Source organism: Bos mutus, chromosome 28, assembly GCF_027580195.1.
Source record: "Bos mutus isolate GX-2022 chromosome 28, NWIPB_WYAK_1.1, whole genome shotgun sequence".
In the NCBI taxonomy this organism is placed as follows: domain Eukaryota; kingdom Metazoa; phylum Chordata; class Mammalia; order Artiodactyla; family Bovidae; genus Bos; species Bos mutus.
In genome coordinates this window covers 29,885,849-29,904,793 of record NC_091644.1, presented here as the reverse complement: position 1 = coordinate 29,904,793, position 18,945 = coordinate 29,885,849, and the positions used below count along the sequence as shown (strand labels likewise).

The following is an 18,945-nucleotide window of genomic DNA, read 5'->3' as shown; positions in this document are numbered from 1 at the left end:
ATCTGTATCAAAATTTTAAAACAAAAACTAAAATTAACAACAAACTTGAAATGTATCGTACATGCTATATTATGACCTCACAATAGAAAACTCCGAATCTGGAGAATGTAATAGAATGAACTTGCTGAAAAACAAGGTACCTCAATGTCTTTGCTTCTTGCAACTTCCTCAAAATTCTCCTGCTGCTCTAAAGTTTTATCCACTTTATCATCTGTCATGCAGAAACATCGCAGAGAGGATTCTACAGGATCATTCATTTTGGCAAAAACAACAAACTTGGCCATATATGGAACACATATTAATTCTCTGTACAGCTGTGTGGCTAACCCTACAGTTTCTAAAACTTGATGGCAGTCTGCAAGCCAAAATCTGAGGAAGACAAAAACAAGACAGAAACAAAAGTATAAAAATGAGATTTCAAAGCCAAATCTTAAAAAAAATTACCATTTAAAAAAAGAGTATATAAAGGAACTAAACCAAAACATTACTTGTTCATTTAAACAAATAGCAAGGATGTTTACTGTGTATATCAAACAAAGAAACCCTACGTTTATTATTTGTTATGATTTTGCTAAGAAAATGCTAAGGAATTTTTCCTCTATTTTCCTTTCCATAAAACTCTCCGTCCCATCTTGTACATACCCATAATAAACCTTCCTTTCTGCCCCTGTTTAAGAATTTATTACTTCACCTTGGAAGGAACAAGAATTTAATGGTAGAAAATGGGAGAGAAAGGAAATCCTATTAGTTTTATGAATTGCTAAGAATGTCTACTGGAAGAAGCAAGTTTACCATCTTACAGCTTCCTGTGAGGCCTGGATAAGATGACATCCAAGCGAATTTAAAATTTCTGGAGTTAGGCCCAACTTTACTATCAACATTTTAAAGAATAATCATACTGGTATTAAGCACAACATTTTTTTTTTACTTTCCAAAAGGTAATAAAAAATAATTCCTAGTGCTTTTTAAAAGCCTTTATTTCCATACCTGGCTGAAACATTGGTTGTAAAAGAGACACAGTCCTTTATAAATGTCAAAGGAGTAGTTCCTGTGATGTCTTCCCACTGAGCAGGCGATGTGCCCCCTGAGAGAACAACAGCAGATATATTGACTTTATTATAGATATGCTCCTTGTAAAATTTTTATCATGATCCTATTCTTTCTGTATAGCTAGTAACTTGTAAAACTCGAACACTTTCAATTAATGACATGCACTAAAGGTGGTTTTCCTCTCTCCTTTCCTTTTACCAGCTTATAGTGATCTCCTTGTAAGATAATATTAGATTAGATAAAAAATTACTTTTCTGTTTGTCTAGATACTAATGAATGGCTTAAACTTGGGGCACACAACTTCATTTTAAGCCACAATCTACAAGGGCAAAGATTTGTTGCTTCAGGTAGACAATATAATTTTTTAAAATACAACAATGGCAAGAACTATCAGAAAGTTGAGGAAGTCCATTTTATACTACCTGAATCATTTAATTTTCCAGGCTAAAAGGGGAACCAGTCATTAAAATTATTCTTTAGAAAAAAAAGCAAATGAGAAAACCTATCTTAACCTTGGACTTTAAGTTAAACATCACGTTAGGTTAATCAGATGATGCTCTGGATTTTGGGAGCTTATCACAAAAGGTGCCTATCACCTAAACCCTGCATGTTTAGTCTCTTGGATCACACTTGTGAACAGAGTAGGTAAAAAGAATCATGTATTCACTGGGCTCTGCCCTACTCTTGGTGCTCTGTGGGAGCCTCTGTTTTCCCCAGAGTCCATCCAATTTCCTATAGCCTACAGAGTGTTTCTAGGTCAGTAACCTAAGTCACGGAGAGATTACTAGATGCTCCAGTAAATTCAGTAATACCCTCAATCACTTTTAAAAAGCTCTATTATTAACACTAAACTTAAAAGCAGGAAAAATGGTATCACTGAATTTTAATGGTCATGCTATCAGCATCTTCAAGAAATAATTACAGGGATAATAGAGATGAGGTGATGGACAAGTAAAATGTATTTTTTTTTTTCCTACTCTATTTATAATGTTGATAGGGATGTTTAAAGGCTTTCTGTCTTTGTACAGAATCATTGCAAGTGCTATGGCAAAAACAGCAAGAACAGCAACAACCAAACCTGTAATGCTACAGAGAAGGCGCAGATTGGGTGTGGTATCTCCTTTGTACCCATTGGAGACACCTTCTCCTGAGGCTGGGGGCACCGGAATGGTCATTGTGATAGGCTTATGGAATTTCCTTCTTCTTGGTTCCACGGTGACAATTGGGCTGAATGTTGCTTTGTTTCCAAGGATCTTTTTCACAATTTCATCTGGAACAGGCTGGGCCTAGAGACAAGAGACAGGACCTTAAATGACTTAAATGAAGTTGGACATTTTTCTCTTATCAGAAAGTTGACTTTTTAATTGAGGAGGAAAAGACCAAAAACAACAACCAAAAAATGTCTTACTTCTGCTGTTAGCATTCTTGTGTATGCCTGGTGATGTCCATATGTATGGATTTCTGGTAGTTATACTTCTAAGAGCCCAATTGCTGTTTGAGGTACACATATGACCACCATTACAACAGAACAGCCACACCGTTTTCCAAAATGCTGGTTGCAGGACCATTTCTAATTCTCACCAGCAGGTGTGAACGCTCTAGTTGTTCTGCGTATGTGCTGACACTTGGAATTGTCCGTCTTTTTTTAATGTTAGAGGTTTTACTGAGTGAAGTTTAGCATATTTTAATATGTTTATTGGTATTTGGAAATGGAAGAGACTATAACCCCCCAGAACTTTTGTTATTTTAAAGAAAACTTATTAAAAATTTATGGGGCAAAAAAAAATCTCTCTTATTTTTCCTTTCTGTTTCAGCGAAGAATGAATCAAATACAACACTGTAGCAGGAACTAACAGCTCGAGTATGTCCCCAACAGAACACAGGCCTGGGCTTGTGTGAAAGCGAGGGAATCAGATCTCAGAGCAGAGAAACCTCTCGGTCTAATCCGAAGGACAGCAGACACTGAGTCTACTATATTTTATATCTATGCAGGGCATTTAGTAAAATACTACAAAGGCAACTTATACTCATGTAAAAATGGATGTTTCCAGACTTAAGTAACAAAAAGGCATACGAGATTTCAATGGATGTCAATTCTAGTCTAACAAGGCTAATTTCTTCTTCTTCTTTTTGTTTCTTTGCTATTTGGAAAAATATTCAATATGGGGAGACAGTTGAAGGGAACTTCATATACTGAAATATAAGGTAGGTCCAAATGTTTACTGAACTCTCAGTCAAATTATTAATTACTATATTAAGTAACAAAACAAAGTTATTTCAGGTTATTTTCCTTATTCAGTAAGAAAAAAAAAAGTTCTGGCTAGGTTCTAACAGAAATGAATAAACGCAAGAAAGACCATTCTTGCCAAGATTTTCAGCCAGCTTTCCAAACCAAAACAGGTTCCAACTGGTTGGATAAAACCCAGCATTTATGATTTGCTTGAACTAAAATTTGAAAGCTTGCAAGTTTCACTATTACTGATTTTTGTGATGTGGCATATCATAAACCAGATGCAATATGGTTTGTTTGTTGCTCCACATTACTGAAACAATAACCTATGATTTAAAAAAAAGATCTTTCATCTTTTTTTTAATCATACAAACAAAAAAAAAGATGTTTCAAGTGATACATCTAAACAGAAAACCCCTAAAATATGTACCTATTTTGATAAGCCTCTTAGCTAACTTTATACTTTTTATTTAAAATAGATTGATGATTCCCCCAATGGCCCAATGCTTCAGTTAGCAATGTATCATTAGGATGAGTCATGACAGCAGTTTCAGAGCAGAACATGCTCACATGCTCTCTCTGTGTACCAAGGAGAAAACTTTTTGTGAACATTACCTGGAGGCCTACTCGAATTCTTTTGGTTAAAGCACCCTCTGGGAAAGAAGCTTGGACAAGGGGCACAGTGGTGCTGCTCAGAATTCCACCTTCAGGACCAATCTGATTGCTTTCCTGCTTAATCCGTGAAACCACTGCAAAATACTGGGGGAAATCCTTAGTGATGATCCTGCAGATGCGCTTTTTCCCTAACTCCTCCAGGCTGTCAAGTTCTGAAAAGAAAAAGTGAATGAAAAAGCCATGAGAATAAGCCTACCTACACAATACCTTGAGACAAACCGATGTGTCATTCTGACAGCTATTATTTAGATTCAGTAGTCAAAACAGAGCTTTATGATATAGAGAAAACTATAGTGAGCTTAAAATAATACTAAACTTTGCAAAAATATTTTATAAAGCTATTTGTATGCAGAAAAATATTTCTACTAAAGAGGAATAAACATTTCAAAAACTGGCCTTTTGCCACAAATGGACAAATTTCTGCTCTTCAAGAAGAGATATGTTAATTCTGTAATTATTTATAATAATGCTCTCAACTGCCCAAAGAATGAGTCATAAAATAGAAGGGCCTCACAAGAAAGTAAGTACCTCACTATGTGTGAAAGACTCTGGAACTTTATTTGAAAATCTCTTTAAAATATTTTTAAATATTTGTTTTGATGTTGACCATTTTTCAAGTCTTTATTGAATTCGTTACAATAGTCCTTCTGTTTTATGTTTTGTTCTTTTGGCTGCAAGCATGTGGGATCTTAGCTGCCTGACCAGGGGCTGAACCCACACGTCCTTCACTGGAAGGTGGATTCTTAATCACTGGAATGCCAGGGACGTCCCTAAAATATTTTTAAATTACCCAAATTATCTGTATCATCACCACTATCTGTCTACTCATCAATGGCCTTCATCCATCAGGCTCAATGTACCTACGAGTGGACACATCTTCTTCCCTTCTGTTCACCTGCAAACCTACTTCTTGCCCTGAAGTCCTAACTCTGGTGGGCGGTTTGTTTTACACCTTGCCCAGTCCTCCAGTCTGTTAGCTTTGACTGACTTTCCTTTGTACTTCATATCCAAAGATCAAAGTCCAGTTGGTTCTCTTTTGGAAATGGTGTACTCTCCTGTCATCCCTTTGGTTCAGACCCTGTCTCAACCAGGTCTCTGACTCTTTGTGATTCCATGGACTGTAGCCCACCGGGTTCCTCTGTCCATGGAATTTTCCAGGCAAGAATACTGGAGTGGGTTGCCGTTTTCTATTTCAGGAGATTTTCCCAACCCAGGGATTGAACTTGCGACTCTTGCATCTCCTGCACTGGCGGGTGGATTCTTTATCTCTTGGTGCCACTAGGAAACCCACATTACCGACACCACCCCTTAACCATCTCCCTGTCCTCGCCTCCCCTTACTCCAGTCCACTTCCTACAGTGAAGCCAAATGGATTTCTTTCAAAAGCCCAACTTTATGCAGAATTCTGATAGGTTTAATGAAAATAAATGATTTTAAACAACATACAGAATAATATTTGAGACTAAGAAGAGTAGAAAAGTATTTTAGAAAAGATTGTAAGGGGAAATTTATAAAATTTGCAAACTTATAAATGCCATAATAAAAGAGTTATATAAAGACGTTAAATATGTATAAGAAATATATAAGAATAAACAAGTAGGTCAGGGAGACAAAATAAAATCAAGAAATAGATTTACCTTCACATATGTGTACACATACACACATATATATATATAGTATATACTTAAGTCCATATATATCTACTTTTATATATCTATTATTATGTATTTAGTATATTTAAATCAAAGTCATACATTTAAACTTTAATTCAGTCAGGAAAAGATGGTTTATTTAAAAGATGATGTTGATATAACTGAAAATCTATTTGGAAGAACAAAGCTAAAGCTCAATCACTATACCTTACCATATATTAATAAAAATTCCCTTTGGACAAGAGACTTAATTACTTAAAAATTAAAATATCACCAAAAAAAAAAAAAAATCAAGAGAGTATCTTTTAGCCTCGGATAGGAGAAACTCTCATATTCAAAACTGGACACTCATACCTATGGCTGATTCATTTCCTGAATCATATTCATTGATATATGACAGAAACCAATAAAATATTATAAAGCAATTATCCTCCAATTAAATATAAAGTTAAAAAATGGACACTCAGAGGCCGAAAAGGCAGTTTTATAAAATTTAAATAACATTTATTTCCTAAAAAAAATTCTTTTAATTGGGAAGTTTTTGCTTTAGTTAGTTTTTAACTTTGTTAGTTTTTGCTGCACAGCAAAGTGAATCAGCTATATTACACATATACCTCCTCCCTCGTGGACCTTCTTCCCATCCCAGTCGTCTGGGTCACAACAGAGCACTGCGCTAAGCTCCTTGTAAAAGGCAGTTTGACTGCATAAAAATGTAACGCTTTCTATGGCAAAAATAGTAAACGAATGACAAAAGGTAGGCTGGGAAAGGTAACAGCCACACAACAAATGAAGAATTAATATGCTCAATACTAACGGCAGCTACAAGTTGTTGACAAGATGACAGAGAAACCAGCACAAACGGGCAAAATGTTATAAACAGGCGATTCACAGAAAACGGCCAATAAACCTATTAAAATATTCAATCTTCGTAATTTACATGGAAATACCAATTCAAACACAGTTCAACCTCCTGCTACACCCACCTCCGGGTAAGATTAAAAACCAATAATATTCAGAGAAAATTGGAGGAAAACAGATGTTTTCAGTCATTGCTGGTGGGTGTGAATAGCAATAATCTTTTGATAGTGTAATTGCTCATCTTCTATTCAAAATGAAAATGCATCTATCCCTGGACCCAGCAATCCCATTTTCTGACTTTTATAAAGGGGAAATGAAAGTGAAGTAGCTCAGTTGTGTCCGACTCTTTGCAACCTCATGGACTGTAGCCTATCAGGCTCCTCTGTCCATGGGATTTTCAGGATATTCCAGGCAAGAATACTGGCGTGGGTTGCCATTTCCTTCTCCAGGAGATCGTCCCGACCCAGGGATTGAACCCAGGTCTCCTGCATTGTAGGCAGACGCTTTACCGTCTGAGCCACCAGGGAAGACATTCTCTGATAAGCACAGGCAAAGCAGCATTGCTTCAACGATTAAAGCTTGAAAGAGCCTGTGTGCCCATCAGTAAGGGCACTGGTTTGATAAATCAGTTCATCCACACTCTCACTCCCACAGCAAGTGACTGGAGGATTCAGATCCATCCATTTCCCAAGGATTTACTGAGGACACACTGTGTGCTGGCCCTGGTCTAGTCACCAGGGGTGCAGCAGAGAGCAAACTAAAGTCACGGCCGCAGGCGGAGTACAGTCTAATGGGTGCAGGATCAGGAAACGCCTCTCTGAGGAGGTGGCGTTAGAGGTGAGCTGCGAGGAAAGGAGGGAGCCAGACAGGTAGTGATTGACATGTGTGTAAAGTGAGGAAAGAAACAAGATGTGGAGCAACATGCATAGTATGATCCTTTTTAGAGGAAAAGCATGATCTATGTTGGTATACTTTTATAAGAGAAATTTGCAGAAGAAACCTTCTACGCTGTTCGCACTGGGAACTGGAGTTGGAGGTGAAGTGAAGAGAGGGTGGGGAATAAGAGAGGGTTACCTTTGGGTTTGCATGCTGGGCTGGTTTTAATCGCTACAATCCCTACACTTTGGGGAGGGGATTGCTTTTGTTTTGTTGTTTGCTACTCACAGAAACCTCCTTTCGTTTCCCCTGACACCTACAGTACCTGCCTACCATCGCTCCACTGTGAACGCGTCTGCCTCCTCTATTAGACACAGGGCTGAGATTATGGCATATTCTACATAGAAATGTGTAGAAAGGTAAAACAGATGGTTAGGTAATTGGATCAGTGACATATTCTCATTTTACAGATTAACCACTACCAAGTTAACTGTTAACTAGGAGAGAAACAGGGTCAACCCAGATCAAAGATGGAACTGGAATCTTGGTCCAACATTTGTTTTTTTAACCATCTCCTTCCCCTCTGCTCTATCAAAACCTAAATACTGAGTCTCTAGTGAAGAAAAAGAAAACAAAAGTAAATAATAATAATAATTTTAAAAGCCTACTATAGAAAAAACAAGAAGGAATCCAAGAGTTTGTTCAGGAAAATATTCCGGGCAAGCTTTCACCTATTCAGCACTTGACAGAGAATAAAAGTTTCCATTCAGAGCAGATATATTTCCTTTCCCATGATTTGGCTTATTTTAAAAAGTCTGAATTCCCAGAGGAGTTCATAATGTCTGCTCCAACTGAGAAAGTTCTTATAGTTTGTTTCAACTGCTGTGCAACTCATCACCATCAGCTAAGTAGATTCTTTTTTTCCTTCTGTCTCAAAGCTATGATTATGTCCTCCTTTAGAAATGGCTCATGATTCCACATAGTGCAAGCAATTTACATGGACTCTGCCATGAAATTACACCCTTCAAACAAGACAGATGTCCTAAACTGAAATGTAACAAGTGTGTATCCTGTGAGTATTAAGCTTACTCCAGTCAGTCTGGATCCACTGGAAGGAGTAAGACATCTTTCTGGGCACTTGTGATAATGTGTACTTCTTAGCTGCTCGTGTTTTTGAGTGTTGTTTGTGTGTGCATGTACATTTGTGAGGAGTTACAGTAGCTTGGACAGCATGGAGATCAAACTAGTCAATTCTAAAGGAAATCAACCGTGAATACTCATTGGAACAGAAGCTCCAACACTTCGGCCACCTGATGCGAAGAGTTGACTCATTGGAAAACACCCTGATGCTGGGAAAGACTGAAGGCAGAAGACAGAGGGCAGCAGAGGATGAGATGGTTGCATAGCATCGCCGATTCAATGGACATGATCTTGGACAAACTCAGGGAGATAGTGAGGGACAGGGAAGCCTGGCATGCTGCGGTCCACGGGTTGCAAAGAGTTGGACACGATTTAGTGACTGAAAAACAACAAGGTAGAAACAGATGTTTTGCCCCTGGAAACAAATGCAGTGGGCTTAGGAAGAACTGCCACTTTGTGTAACGGAGGTCACTTTGTCACACTTAGGCCACATTACCTTGCGTGAAGCACTAGGCAACTCCAACTAGGTGCGGTGTACCTGTCAGATGCAGCAAAGAGTGGTAAATGGAGGAGCTTCATGGTCAGTTTCTGGCATCTTTTAGGATTTGCCAGTGCTCAGGGACCCTCTGTGCTGTACTCAATCTCTTTTAAAGCTGTTGGCAATTCCTCTGTCACCTAGCTCCCAGAGCAGTGTGCCCCCAAACTGGCCACATCAGAGATAACACAGTGTTATGTGTTAATAGCAGAGACTCCTAGGCTTCTGTAATGGAGATTCTGAGTTGGGAGCCCAGGGATGGACCCTGAAACCTCCCTACTCAACTCAGGTGACTTTATGACTTGACATAGTTGAGAAGCAAAGTCTTAGTAGACTCTTGCCCTGTATCTGTCTTTAAGTATCCAGACCCCAAATTATTAAAAACATTACAACAGGATCCCATGAAAAACAAGGACATTTCAATATGAGAAGAGGTACTTATGGGGGAACAATAAATATCTATTAGTTTTAAATGATTTTTAAAAGGAAATACTAAACCACTCCATAGCTATAGAATTAAAGGAGACAAGGGCATAAAAAATATTAAAATCTTCTTACTTTTCAGGATGATTCTAATACCTGCACAATGAAAGGACTCTGGAATCCCTCTCTTTTAAATCTGTTACTAGTAAAGTTTTTTTTTTTTTCCCCTCTCTCTCTTACATACACCGACATCAAAGGGAAAAGAAAGGTGAGTTCTGAAATCGGTTTGGCCACGAGGAAGGTTAAAATTTACACTTACTGCATGTCTACTTTGTGGCAGGTCAATTACTATTTTGCCCACATAGCATTTTGGTGAAGTAAGTGTCTGAAGTTCAGAGAGGTTAAGTGACTTGCCCAAATTAACTTAGCTGGTCTGCTTTAGAGCTAAGACCCAGGTGGGAGAAGGGACGAAACCACACAGACAATGGACATCAATCACTATATAACACAGTTTGTGGGCTTGCTAGCACATGGTTTGCTGCCGCTGCTGTTTAGTTACTAAGTCGTGCCCTACTCTTTGCAACCCCGTGGACTGTAGCCCACCAGGCTCCTCTGTCCACGGGATTTCCCAGGCAAGAATACTGGAGTGGCAGTGGGTTGCCATTTCATTCTCCAGGGCCTCTTCCTGCCTTAGGAATCGAACCTGCATCTCCTGCTTGCCAGGCAGATTCTTTAACACTGAACCACTGGTTAGTGGTTGATAAACAGATAAGTAGTGGATAGATAATGAGTAGTGAATAGATAATGATAAATGGATGAGTAGTGGGTATCAGGGTTTTCCTGATAGCTCAGTTGGTAAAGAATCCGCCTGCAATGCAGGAGACCCCGGTTCAACTCCTGGGTTGGGAAGATCCCCTGGAGAAGGGATAGGCTACCCACTCCAGTATTCTTGGGCTTCCCTGTGGCTCAGCTGGTAAAGAATTGGCCTGCAATGCGGAAAACCTAGGTTCAATACCTGGGTTGGGAAGCTTCCCTGGAGAAGCTTCTAGTATTCTGGTCTGGAGAATTCCGTGGACTGTATAGTTCATGGGGTCACAAAGAATCAGACACAACTGAGCGACTTACACTTAGTGGATAGATATGCAAACACCCTGATCCAAAAGATGACATGACTTCTTATTGGCTCACTCCAGAAGCAGAAAGCTCTGATGACAGTGGAATGAGAAATGGAAGCTAATGTTCTCCAGCATTCTTGCCTTGCTGATGAATGATACATTTCTTAAGTACCTTGTAACTCATTTAGTTTCCTTCTTGGTAAAAGGTGTGACAGCATTCTCTGCAAATGAGATTTTGCAACGGAGCAAGAAGGATCATAAAATGCTTGGCAAATATGAATGCTTATGAAGGTCATAATACAATGAACCATAAATAACAGAACTGAAATCACATGCCCACGAAATAAGTTTTTCTTAAAGCATTTAAACAATCACCTTGATCAGTTTGGCCTCACTCTTACATGCATGTCATAAATGTCTTGATAACTTGGTTAAATGAGTCCATGACTCTCTTTCCTGTATGGAATCTGTTTTCTAAAGGCTGTTTGTGATCTGCAGGTTTGAGAGTGAATAGTCTACAGAAGAAATGCAAGCTAAAGGTTTCACAAAGGATGATTTCTGTATCTGGGGTTTCATTTCTGGTCATGTGAATGTTCTCTTAGCTTGCTCTTCTAAGAATGGAGTATTTAATAATGAGTGGTGAGAAAAAAATGGAGTCTTAGAATATCAGAATTCAAAAGGGCAGGCTAGCTCATATGGGTCTGTGGAAAGTTTTTGTAGACAAGTATCTTAGGTTAAAATCCAGTTCTCAAACCAGTGAGCTTGGACTTTGGACAGATTGCTGAACTCTGAGCCCTACATTACTTGTTTATAAGATCAGGATAAGAAATTTTCCTCTGCAATAGATATGACAAATAAATGATACAAAACCCCCAGCACAGCTCTGTTGACATAACTCAGGTTGCATATTCTTTCCAAGGTCATACAACCTTGGATAGAGGAGAGCCATAGAGCCTGCCTGTGGCAGATCTAACTTTGGATTTCTTTTAAAGAAAAATCACACCATTTCTGTTTTGCATCTCTATAAGTGTATAAATCAGAACTGCTATCATTTTAATCTCATTCAGTTTTTAAGAGAAAATTTCCCAATAACAGAACTTTAGGTAGCAGATAAATTGGGAGAAATGAGGGAAATAAAAGATAAACTTATAGTATTTAACTCTGGCTATAAAATTTGGTGGCTCAGACAGTAAAGAATCTGCCTGCAATTCAGGAGACCTAGGTTCAATCCCTGGGTTAGGAAGATCCCATGGAGAAGGGAATGACTACCCACTCCAGTATTCTTGCCTGCAGAATTCCATGGATAGAGGAACCCAGGCAGGCGACTGTCCATGGGATCACAGAGTCAGACATGACTGAGGAACTAAAATTTTTTTTTCCATAGAATATGGGGAGCAATAGCACACTTGTAATATACTGAAATATTTCAGAAAATTATAGACATTCATTTCTTGGAACTAAAGTTCAGCTCCATCTGAACATGCAGCTTTTGGAACAAGCCCTCTGTGAGGTTACAGGAAAAAACCCTCAAATTATAAACTTGACCCTTCTTCCTCAAAGAAAACATAGTAGGAACTTTTTCAATTTTTATTTTGGAAAAATTAGATTCATGGGAAGTTGCAAAGATTGTACAGAAAGGTCCCATAATTTTAGTAATTTAACTCACTGAATTCTGGCATCTGCTATTCATCTGTCTGAATTAGCATTATTTTACACCAAGGTAGAGACCTTTGTTATTCAGATTTGCACAAGTAATTGAGGGCTAATGATGCAGAATGTCTGGAAACAATGACAGATCTGTTTGGTTTTCCCTCCAGGTTTAGCAATCCCTATAATTTCTAATGACCCTGTATCTTGAAGTTAATTTTTAGAAAACTAATTTCTAATCATTACATGCCCTTTTCCTGCTTCCCAGACCCCCCTCTCCTCATTTGTGGCATCCATTCGTTTAGAAGTTGCTTTCTCTCTTAGATACGGGTCACTAAATTACTGAGGAAATGTATCACCGAGAGTGGCAGCACATGCCCGGATAAAAGTCATTCATTTCTTCATTCGGTCAACACATTATGATGAAGAGACAACACTGCTAAGAGCTGTTACGTACGTGGGGCATAATGACTGTCACCAGTCAGAGCCATTCTCTGCGCACATGAGCTTTACAGTCCACCATGAAGACAGCAAAGTTCAAAGCTGCTTACAGAAGAAGACAGGCCAGGTGCCGTAGACTATTTACCAGGTGGGTCTAACTTAGACTGGGCTTTAGGGAATGCTTCCTGGAGGAAGAGAAGTCAGGGAGGGCATGTTTGGCCACGCTGGAATAATCAATCATTCTAAGGTTTTCTGCTATGACTGCAGAAGCCTCGTATTCTTTGCATCTGCTTCTCCATGTTATTTTCTAGAAAAATATTCTTCCACATTAGATTACTTTTCTATTTATGTAAATAAAAAGCCTTTTAAGCAATTAGCCCCCTTATATAACTTTCCTCAACCCTTCTTTTAACCGTTGGTACTATATCCAGACAAGAAACAATGAATATAATCCTATCTTCAAAATCAGGATCGGATATAATGTCTTAAAGCTAAACACCAGTCAGTAACTCAGCATGTGGCTCAAACATGGAAGTGCACTGTGCTCCGAGGGGCCTAGACCTGCAAGTCGGCCTCATTCATACCGACACCGAAGGCACTGCAGGATACGGCCCAGTCTCTCACACTCCTTCAGTGTCCCTGGAGGGCGCTGAGGCCCCCACCTGACATCTGTGACAGGATGTCTGATGTCATTTTTGAACCCAATAATGGTTCATTAAGACATGGAATTGCTAGCAAGTCCATCGCACAGACGTGTATAAAACTTGGCATTGGTACTGCTCATCTGCTTTGGTCCTGTTTTTATTCCCTGACTAGCAGGGGTGATGGAATTGCTCTGGTCCAGTTATGTGCATGGTGGGCATCATTCCATTGATTTAAAGTAACTTTTATACGGCAATGGACTGAGAGCAAGTTAGTGTTGTGTTATGGTTCAATTAATAGTTTCTTAGCATGCTTTTTCTATTTTTTTTTTTTTTCTTTACACTCCAACCAAAGTCCTGACTTGGTTAAGTTCAGTTTTTACTTTTTCCTCCAGAATTTTTCAAAATTGGTAATAGATTTCTCCAACAGGTGGTGCTGTGTGCAACATAAAGCTACATACTCCACTTTTCAGTGCTCTACTGATTCTATGATCTAACTTGACAATTTAAGATCACTGTTAGGTCTCATGGTTGATAAAGTAAAAATCAGTTCAATTGAAAAGAACCAAAGTAGCAATTTTTAACTGAAAAGCATGTTTCTAAAATATGATCGATATAGTTAGACAATAAATTATGAACATTTTATTTTCTGTTAAGCTATATAATTAGTATAAATTTTCCTTTCCTACTTCAATTTATAGGAAAAGAATATATGTAATTATTTAATCTAAAACATATTACCATAAAATTTTATTTGCTCTCATCTGAACGTTAAGCAGTGTTAACAAGTGAGGAAATATTTTCCTAGTGCTGTAATACTGTTTGGAGAACTTCAGCAACATTTTGTTCCAATACAGTGATTGGGATTTTAAAATAATAGCAAAATTCACATATCTTCAAAGCATGCTTTTGATATTCAGGTAGTAATGATTTTGATTTTAAAATCTAATAGATTTAAGACCTACTATGTATAAAGCAAAATCTACTACTGTCCATGGTAGTGCTGTCTAAAAAAATACAATGCACACCATATATATAATTAAAAAATTAATAGCCACACTAAAAAATTAAAGAGGAATAGGAGGAGCCTGGTAGGCTGCAGTCCATGGGGTCACTAAGAGTCAGGCACGACTGAGCGACTTCCTTTTCACTTTTCACTTTCATGCATTGGAGAAGGAAATGGCAACCCACTCCAGCGTTCTTGCCTGGAGAATCCCAGGGACGGGGGAGCCTGGTGGGCTGCCGTCTCTGGGGTCGCACAGAGTCGGACACAACTGAAGTGCTTAGCAGGAGAAATTATTTTTAACAGTATGTTTTCTTTATTTCAGTATATCCCAAATGTTACTATCTCAACATTTAATTAATGTAGAAATTATAAATGAGATGTATGTTGGGGGGTACTAAATCTTCATATCTCTGGTATATTTTATATTTATACTTGCAGCACATCTCAGTTTGTATTAGCCCTATTTCAGGTACTCTCTGGCCACATGTAGCTAGTGGCTACTGTATTGGTCAGTCCAGGACTGAGCATTTCTCAAACTCTTCAATTCTTAAGACCTCTAAGGAGGAAGGATTCTTTTACTAATAAATATTACTCCCAGGTCCAGTATAACCACAAACTATACACCATCCCTTTGGGGTCTGAATTTATTCGATTTATTTTATTGAACTTTAGTTGATTTCTAATGTGTTAGTTTCTGCAGTACATCACAGTGATTCAGACAGATATATATATTCTTTTTCATATGCTTTTCCATTAGAGTCTATTACGGGGTATTGAGTATAGTTCCCTGTACTATATGGTAGGACCTTGTTGTTTACCGATTCTATATATATAGTAGCTTGTATCTGCTAATCCCAAACTCCTAATCCAGCCCTCTCCCCATATCCCCTCTCACCGGAAGCACAATTTTAAACATGGTGAATTGAACTTTGTTAGTTTAATTCAAGTAAGGTGTTAATTAAACTTTCAAAGTGGATTCAATTTGCTGCACTTGAAAGATGATGCTTTTGCAGGAGCAGAATGAGTACTTTTGTTTTGCGGTACCTTTTTCTCTCCCGAGAAAACACCAGTGAACAAGTGCTAGAGCAAGATTTATGTCTGCTGCCAGATAGAAAAGTGGCTCCTGCTACGTGATACCTTAGTGGTAACAGCAGGTTCTTCACACCCAGAGCAACTGTCCTCTGTGTCATTCTAGCCTCTTCTTTGAGTAGAACTTTGCTAACACACCTGCTTCACTAGCATAATCACTGATGCCTTTGTTCCTGAGCTTGCTAGTGCCACAAAGAACTCGTTTCCATCTTATTCTGCAGTGACCGTCTTTCCTGAATACACATCACGTCTTTTGGAATCGTACAAGAATTAAGAGGGTACCTTGATTCATAATGGAAAACTTAAATAGCAAATGACACTTCTGTCACCTTTTCTTGCACACAAAGCATGTTTATAGGCATCCTCTAGCCACTGGACTGGACAAGGTCAGTTTTCATTCCAATCCCAAAGAAGGGCAAGGCCAAAGAATGTTCAAACTACCATACAATGGCACTCATTTCACATTAAGGTTATGCTCAAAATTCCTCAAGCTAGGCTTCAGCAGTATGTGAACTGAGAACTTTCAGATGTAAAAGCTGGGTTTAGAATATGCAGAGGAACCAGAGATCAAATTGCCAACATTTGTTAGATTAGAGAAAGCAAGGGAATTCCAGAAAAACATCTACTTCTGCTTCACTGACTATGCTAAAGCCTTAACCTTTGAATTTGTGGATCACAACGAACTTTGGGAAATTCTTAAAAAAATGGGAATACCAGACCCTTAGCTGCCTCCTGAGAAACCTGTGTGCGGATCAAGAAGCAACAGTTAGAACTGGACATGGAACAACTGACTGTTTCAAAGTTGGGAAAGGAGTACAACTAGGCTGTATATTGTCACCCTGCTTATTTAACTTATATTCAGAGTATATCATGCAAACCGCCAGGCTGGATGAATCACAAGCTGGAATCAAGACTGCTGAGAGAAATATCGACAACCTCAGATATGCAGATGATACCATTCTAATGGCAGAAAGTGAAGAGGAACTAAAGAGCCTCTTGATGATGGTGAAAGAGGAGAGTGAAAAAACTGGTTTGAAATTCAACAGTAAAAAAAAAAAAAAAAAAAAAAACTAAGATCATGGCATCTGGTCCCATCAGTTCATGGCAAATAGAAGAGGAAAAAGTGGAAGCAGTGACAAGTTTTTTTTTCCTTGGGTTTTAAAATCACTGCAGATGGTGACTGTAGCCATGAAATTAAAAGGCACCTGCTCCTTGGAAGGAAAGCTACGACAAATGTAAACAGTGTATTAAGAAGCAGAGATGTCACTTTGCTGACAAAGGTCCATATAGTCAAAGCTATGGTTTTTCCAGTGGTCATGTATAGATGTGAGAGTTGGACCATAAACAAGGTTGAGCTCCAAAGAATCGATGCTTTCAAACTGTGGTGTTGGAGAAGACTCTTAAGAGTCCCTTGGACTGCAAGGAGATCCAACCAGTCAATCCTAAAGGAATCAACCCTGAATATTCATTGGAAGGACTGATGCTGAAACATACTCCAATACTTTGGCCACCCAATGTGAAGAGCTGACTTACTAGAAAAGACACTGATGCTGGGAAAGACTGAAGACAGAAGGGGAAGGGGGGTGGCAGAGGATGAGATGGTTAGATAGCATCCCTGACTCAGTGGACATGAGCAATCTGGGCAAACTCTGGGAGGCAGAGAAAACAGAGGAGCCTGGCAGGCTACAGTGCATGGGGTCACAAAGAGTTGGACATGACTTAGCGACTGAATAGGGCATCCTTCATTTGAGAAGATACAGAGGTGAGGGAGTATTACAGAAAAACAACTAGTTTTAGAGTCCAAATTTTGGAAGTCTAGATCTGTCAACCTACTCTTCCCTGAATGGGTGGTGGTGATGGGATTCCACTAGCCCTGGTGGTGTCCTTGTGTGATTTGGAAACGGGCATCCACTTGAAGTGGACACAGCCCTCCAAGTATATGGCATGCTAACTAGACAGTACTTTTGAAAAAAAAAAAAAGATAAAAATGACCCTTTGACCTCAAGGCCAGTGTCAGAGCACATGACTTGGCAAGTTGAAGAGGCAAGATTTCTGCCCCTGCTTGCTCTCCTGCCCAACTGAATGTACATGGCAACTGTGTGTATGGCTAGCTTTGAGTGTGGTTCCCATGTGTCAGACATTGTGCTATGAAATTTACATATTTCAGCTCATGCATTCCCCATTAGTTCTCTACGAGGTTAGAGAGGCTTAGGGCTAGTAAGTGGTGGAGCCAGGACGAGAATTCCAGCCTGTGTGACATCCGCAGTTCATAACCCTAATGACCAAACTCCATTGTGCAAGTTCCCCTCCTCTTTGGACTTGCCTTCCTTGGACAGAGGAGCCTGGTGGGCTACAGTCCATGGGGTCGCGATGAGTCAGACACGACTGAGCGACTGAACTGACTGACCAACTTCCCTGGAGTTACAATTTGATTGTGCACACCGAAAGGTTTTGCAAGTTTTAAAAATACTATAGAACCATAGCCTAATCTTTATAATTGGGTTGCTTAGTAAAAAAGAAAGAGTACATATATATATATATATATCACTGATCAAAATACTGGCTAAGATGCTTTCTAAACACTTGGGTTTTAAGATTTTCAGAGAAGGGGGTACACTAGGATTAGTTATAAAAGTAGAATATAGGTTAGTTATAAAATAACAGAATTCATTTATGGAAAAGAGGGTTAAAATGAGACATTTATAATAAGACAGGTATTATCAAGGCTCATTTCCCATAGATGACAGATAAGGCCTAATGATTACAAACTGGGGAAATTAATAGGTTAAATAAAGCTATAGTAGGATGAGTTATCGGAGAAGGCAATGGCACCCCACTCCAGTACTCTTGCCTGGAAAATCCCATGGACGGAGGTGCCTGGTAGGTTGCAGTCCATGGGGTCGCCAAGAGTCAGACACGACTGAGCGACTTCACTTTCACTTTTCACTTTCATGCACTGGAGAAGGAAATGGCAACCCACTCCAGTGTTCTTGCCTGGAGAATCCCAGGGACGGGGGAGCCTGGTGAGCTACTGTCTATGGGGTCGCACAGAGTTGGACATGACTGAAGCGACTTAGCAGCAGCAGTAGCAGCAGGATGAGTTATCTTTTTTTTCCTTTAAGGACGGTCACTGGCTTATTTTATGTACTATTTTTATCTTGCTAATTAACAGCTATCCAGGGGACAGAGTGGAGAGAGTAGAAAATAACATGAAACCTCAGGCTTTTCTTCCCACAAGAACTCTTGGACCTTAAAGGAAAAAGAAGGGTTAGATTTTTAGAGACAGACTCATGTTTATTTTTGCCTGATTTTCAGGCAGGGAAGTTCCAGTAAAAACGAAGTTTCTCTGGGGATAGAACAAGAGTGGTGGTAGGTGGTTCTTGAGCTGGGTATGAAATCTGATCAATTAAGTTTCAGTTATAAAATGTGTGTCTTGGTTCCTTCATTATTATTACTTTTAAATTTAATAATAGTCCTCATTTTTCCTGTTGTGGCCTCCAGTGCTTGATTTTTTTAAACTTGGAAGTACTTACATTTCCTTTTAATTGTCTAAAATGGAACCAGAGT

General features: G+C 39.0%; 1 protein-coding gene across 1 annotated transcript in view; it reads right to left on the bottom strand.

The window, feature by feature from the left end:
* Nucleotides 1-18,945, bottom strand: part of ANK3 (ankyrin 3) — a 376,954-nt gene that overhangs the window by 61,494 nt on the left and 296,515 nt on the right. The window contains 4 exon segments of the mRNA XM_070364655.1: nucleotides 141-369; nucleotides 988-1,084; nucleotides 2,129-2,336; nucleotides 3,896-4,107. Coding sequence (XP_070220756.1) covers nucleotides 141-369; nucleotides 988-1,084; nucleotides 2,129-2,336; nucleotides 3,896-4,107 — 746 coding nt within the window.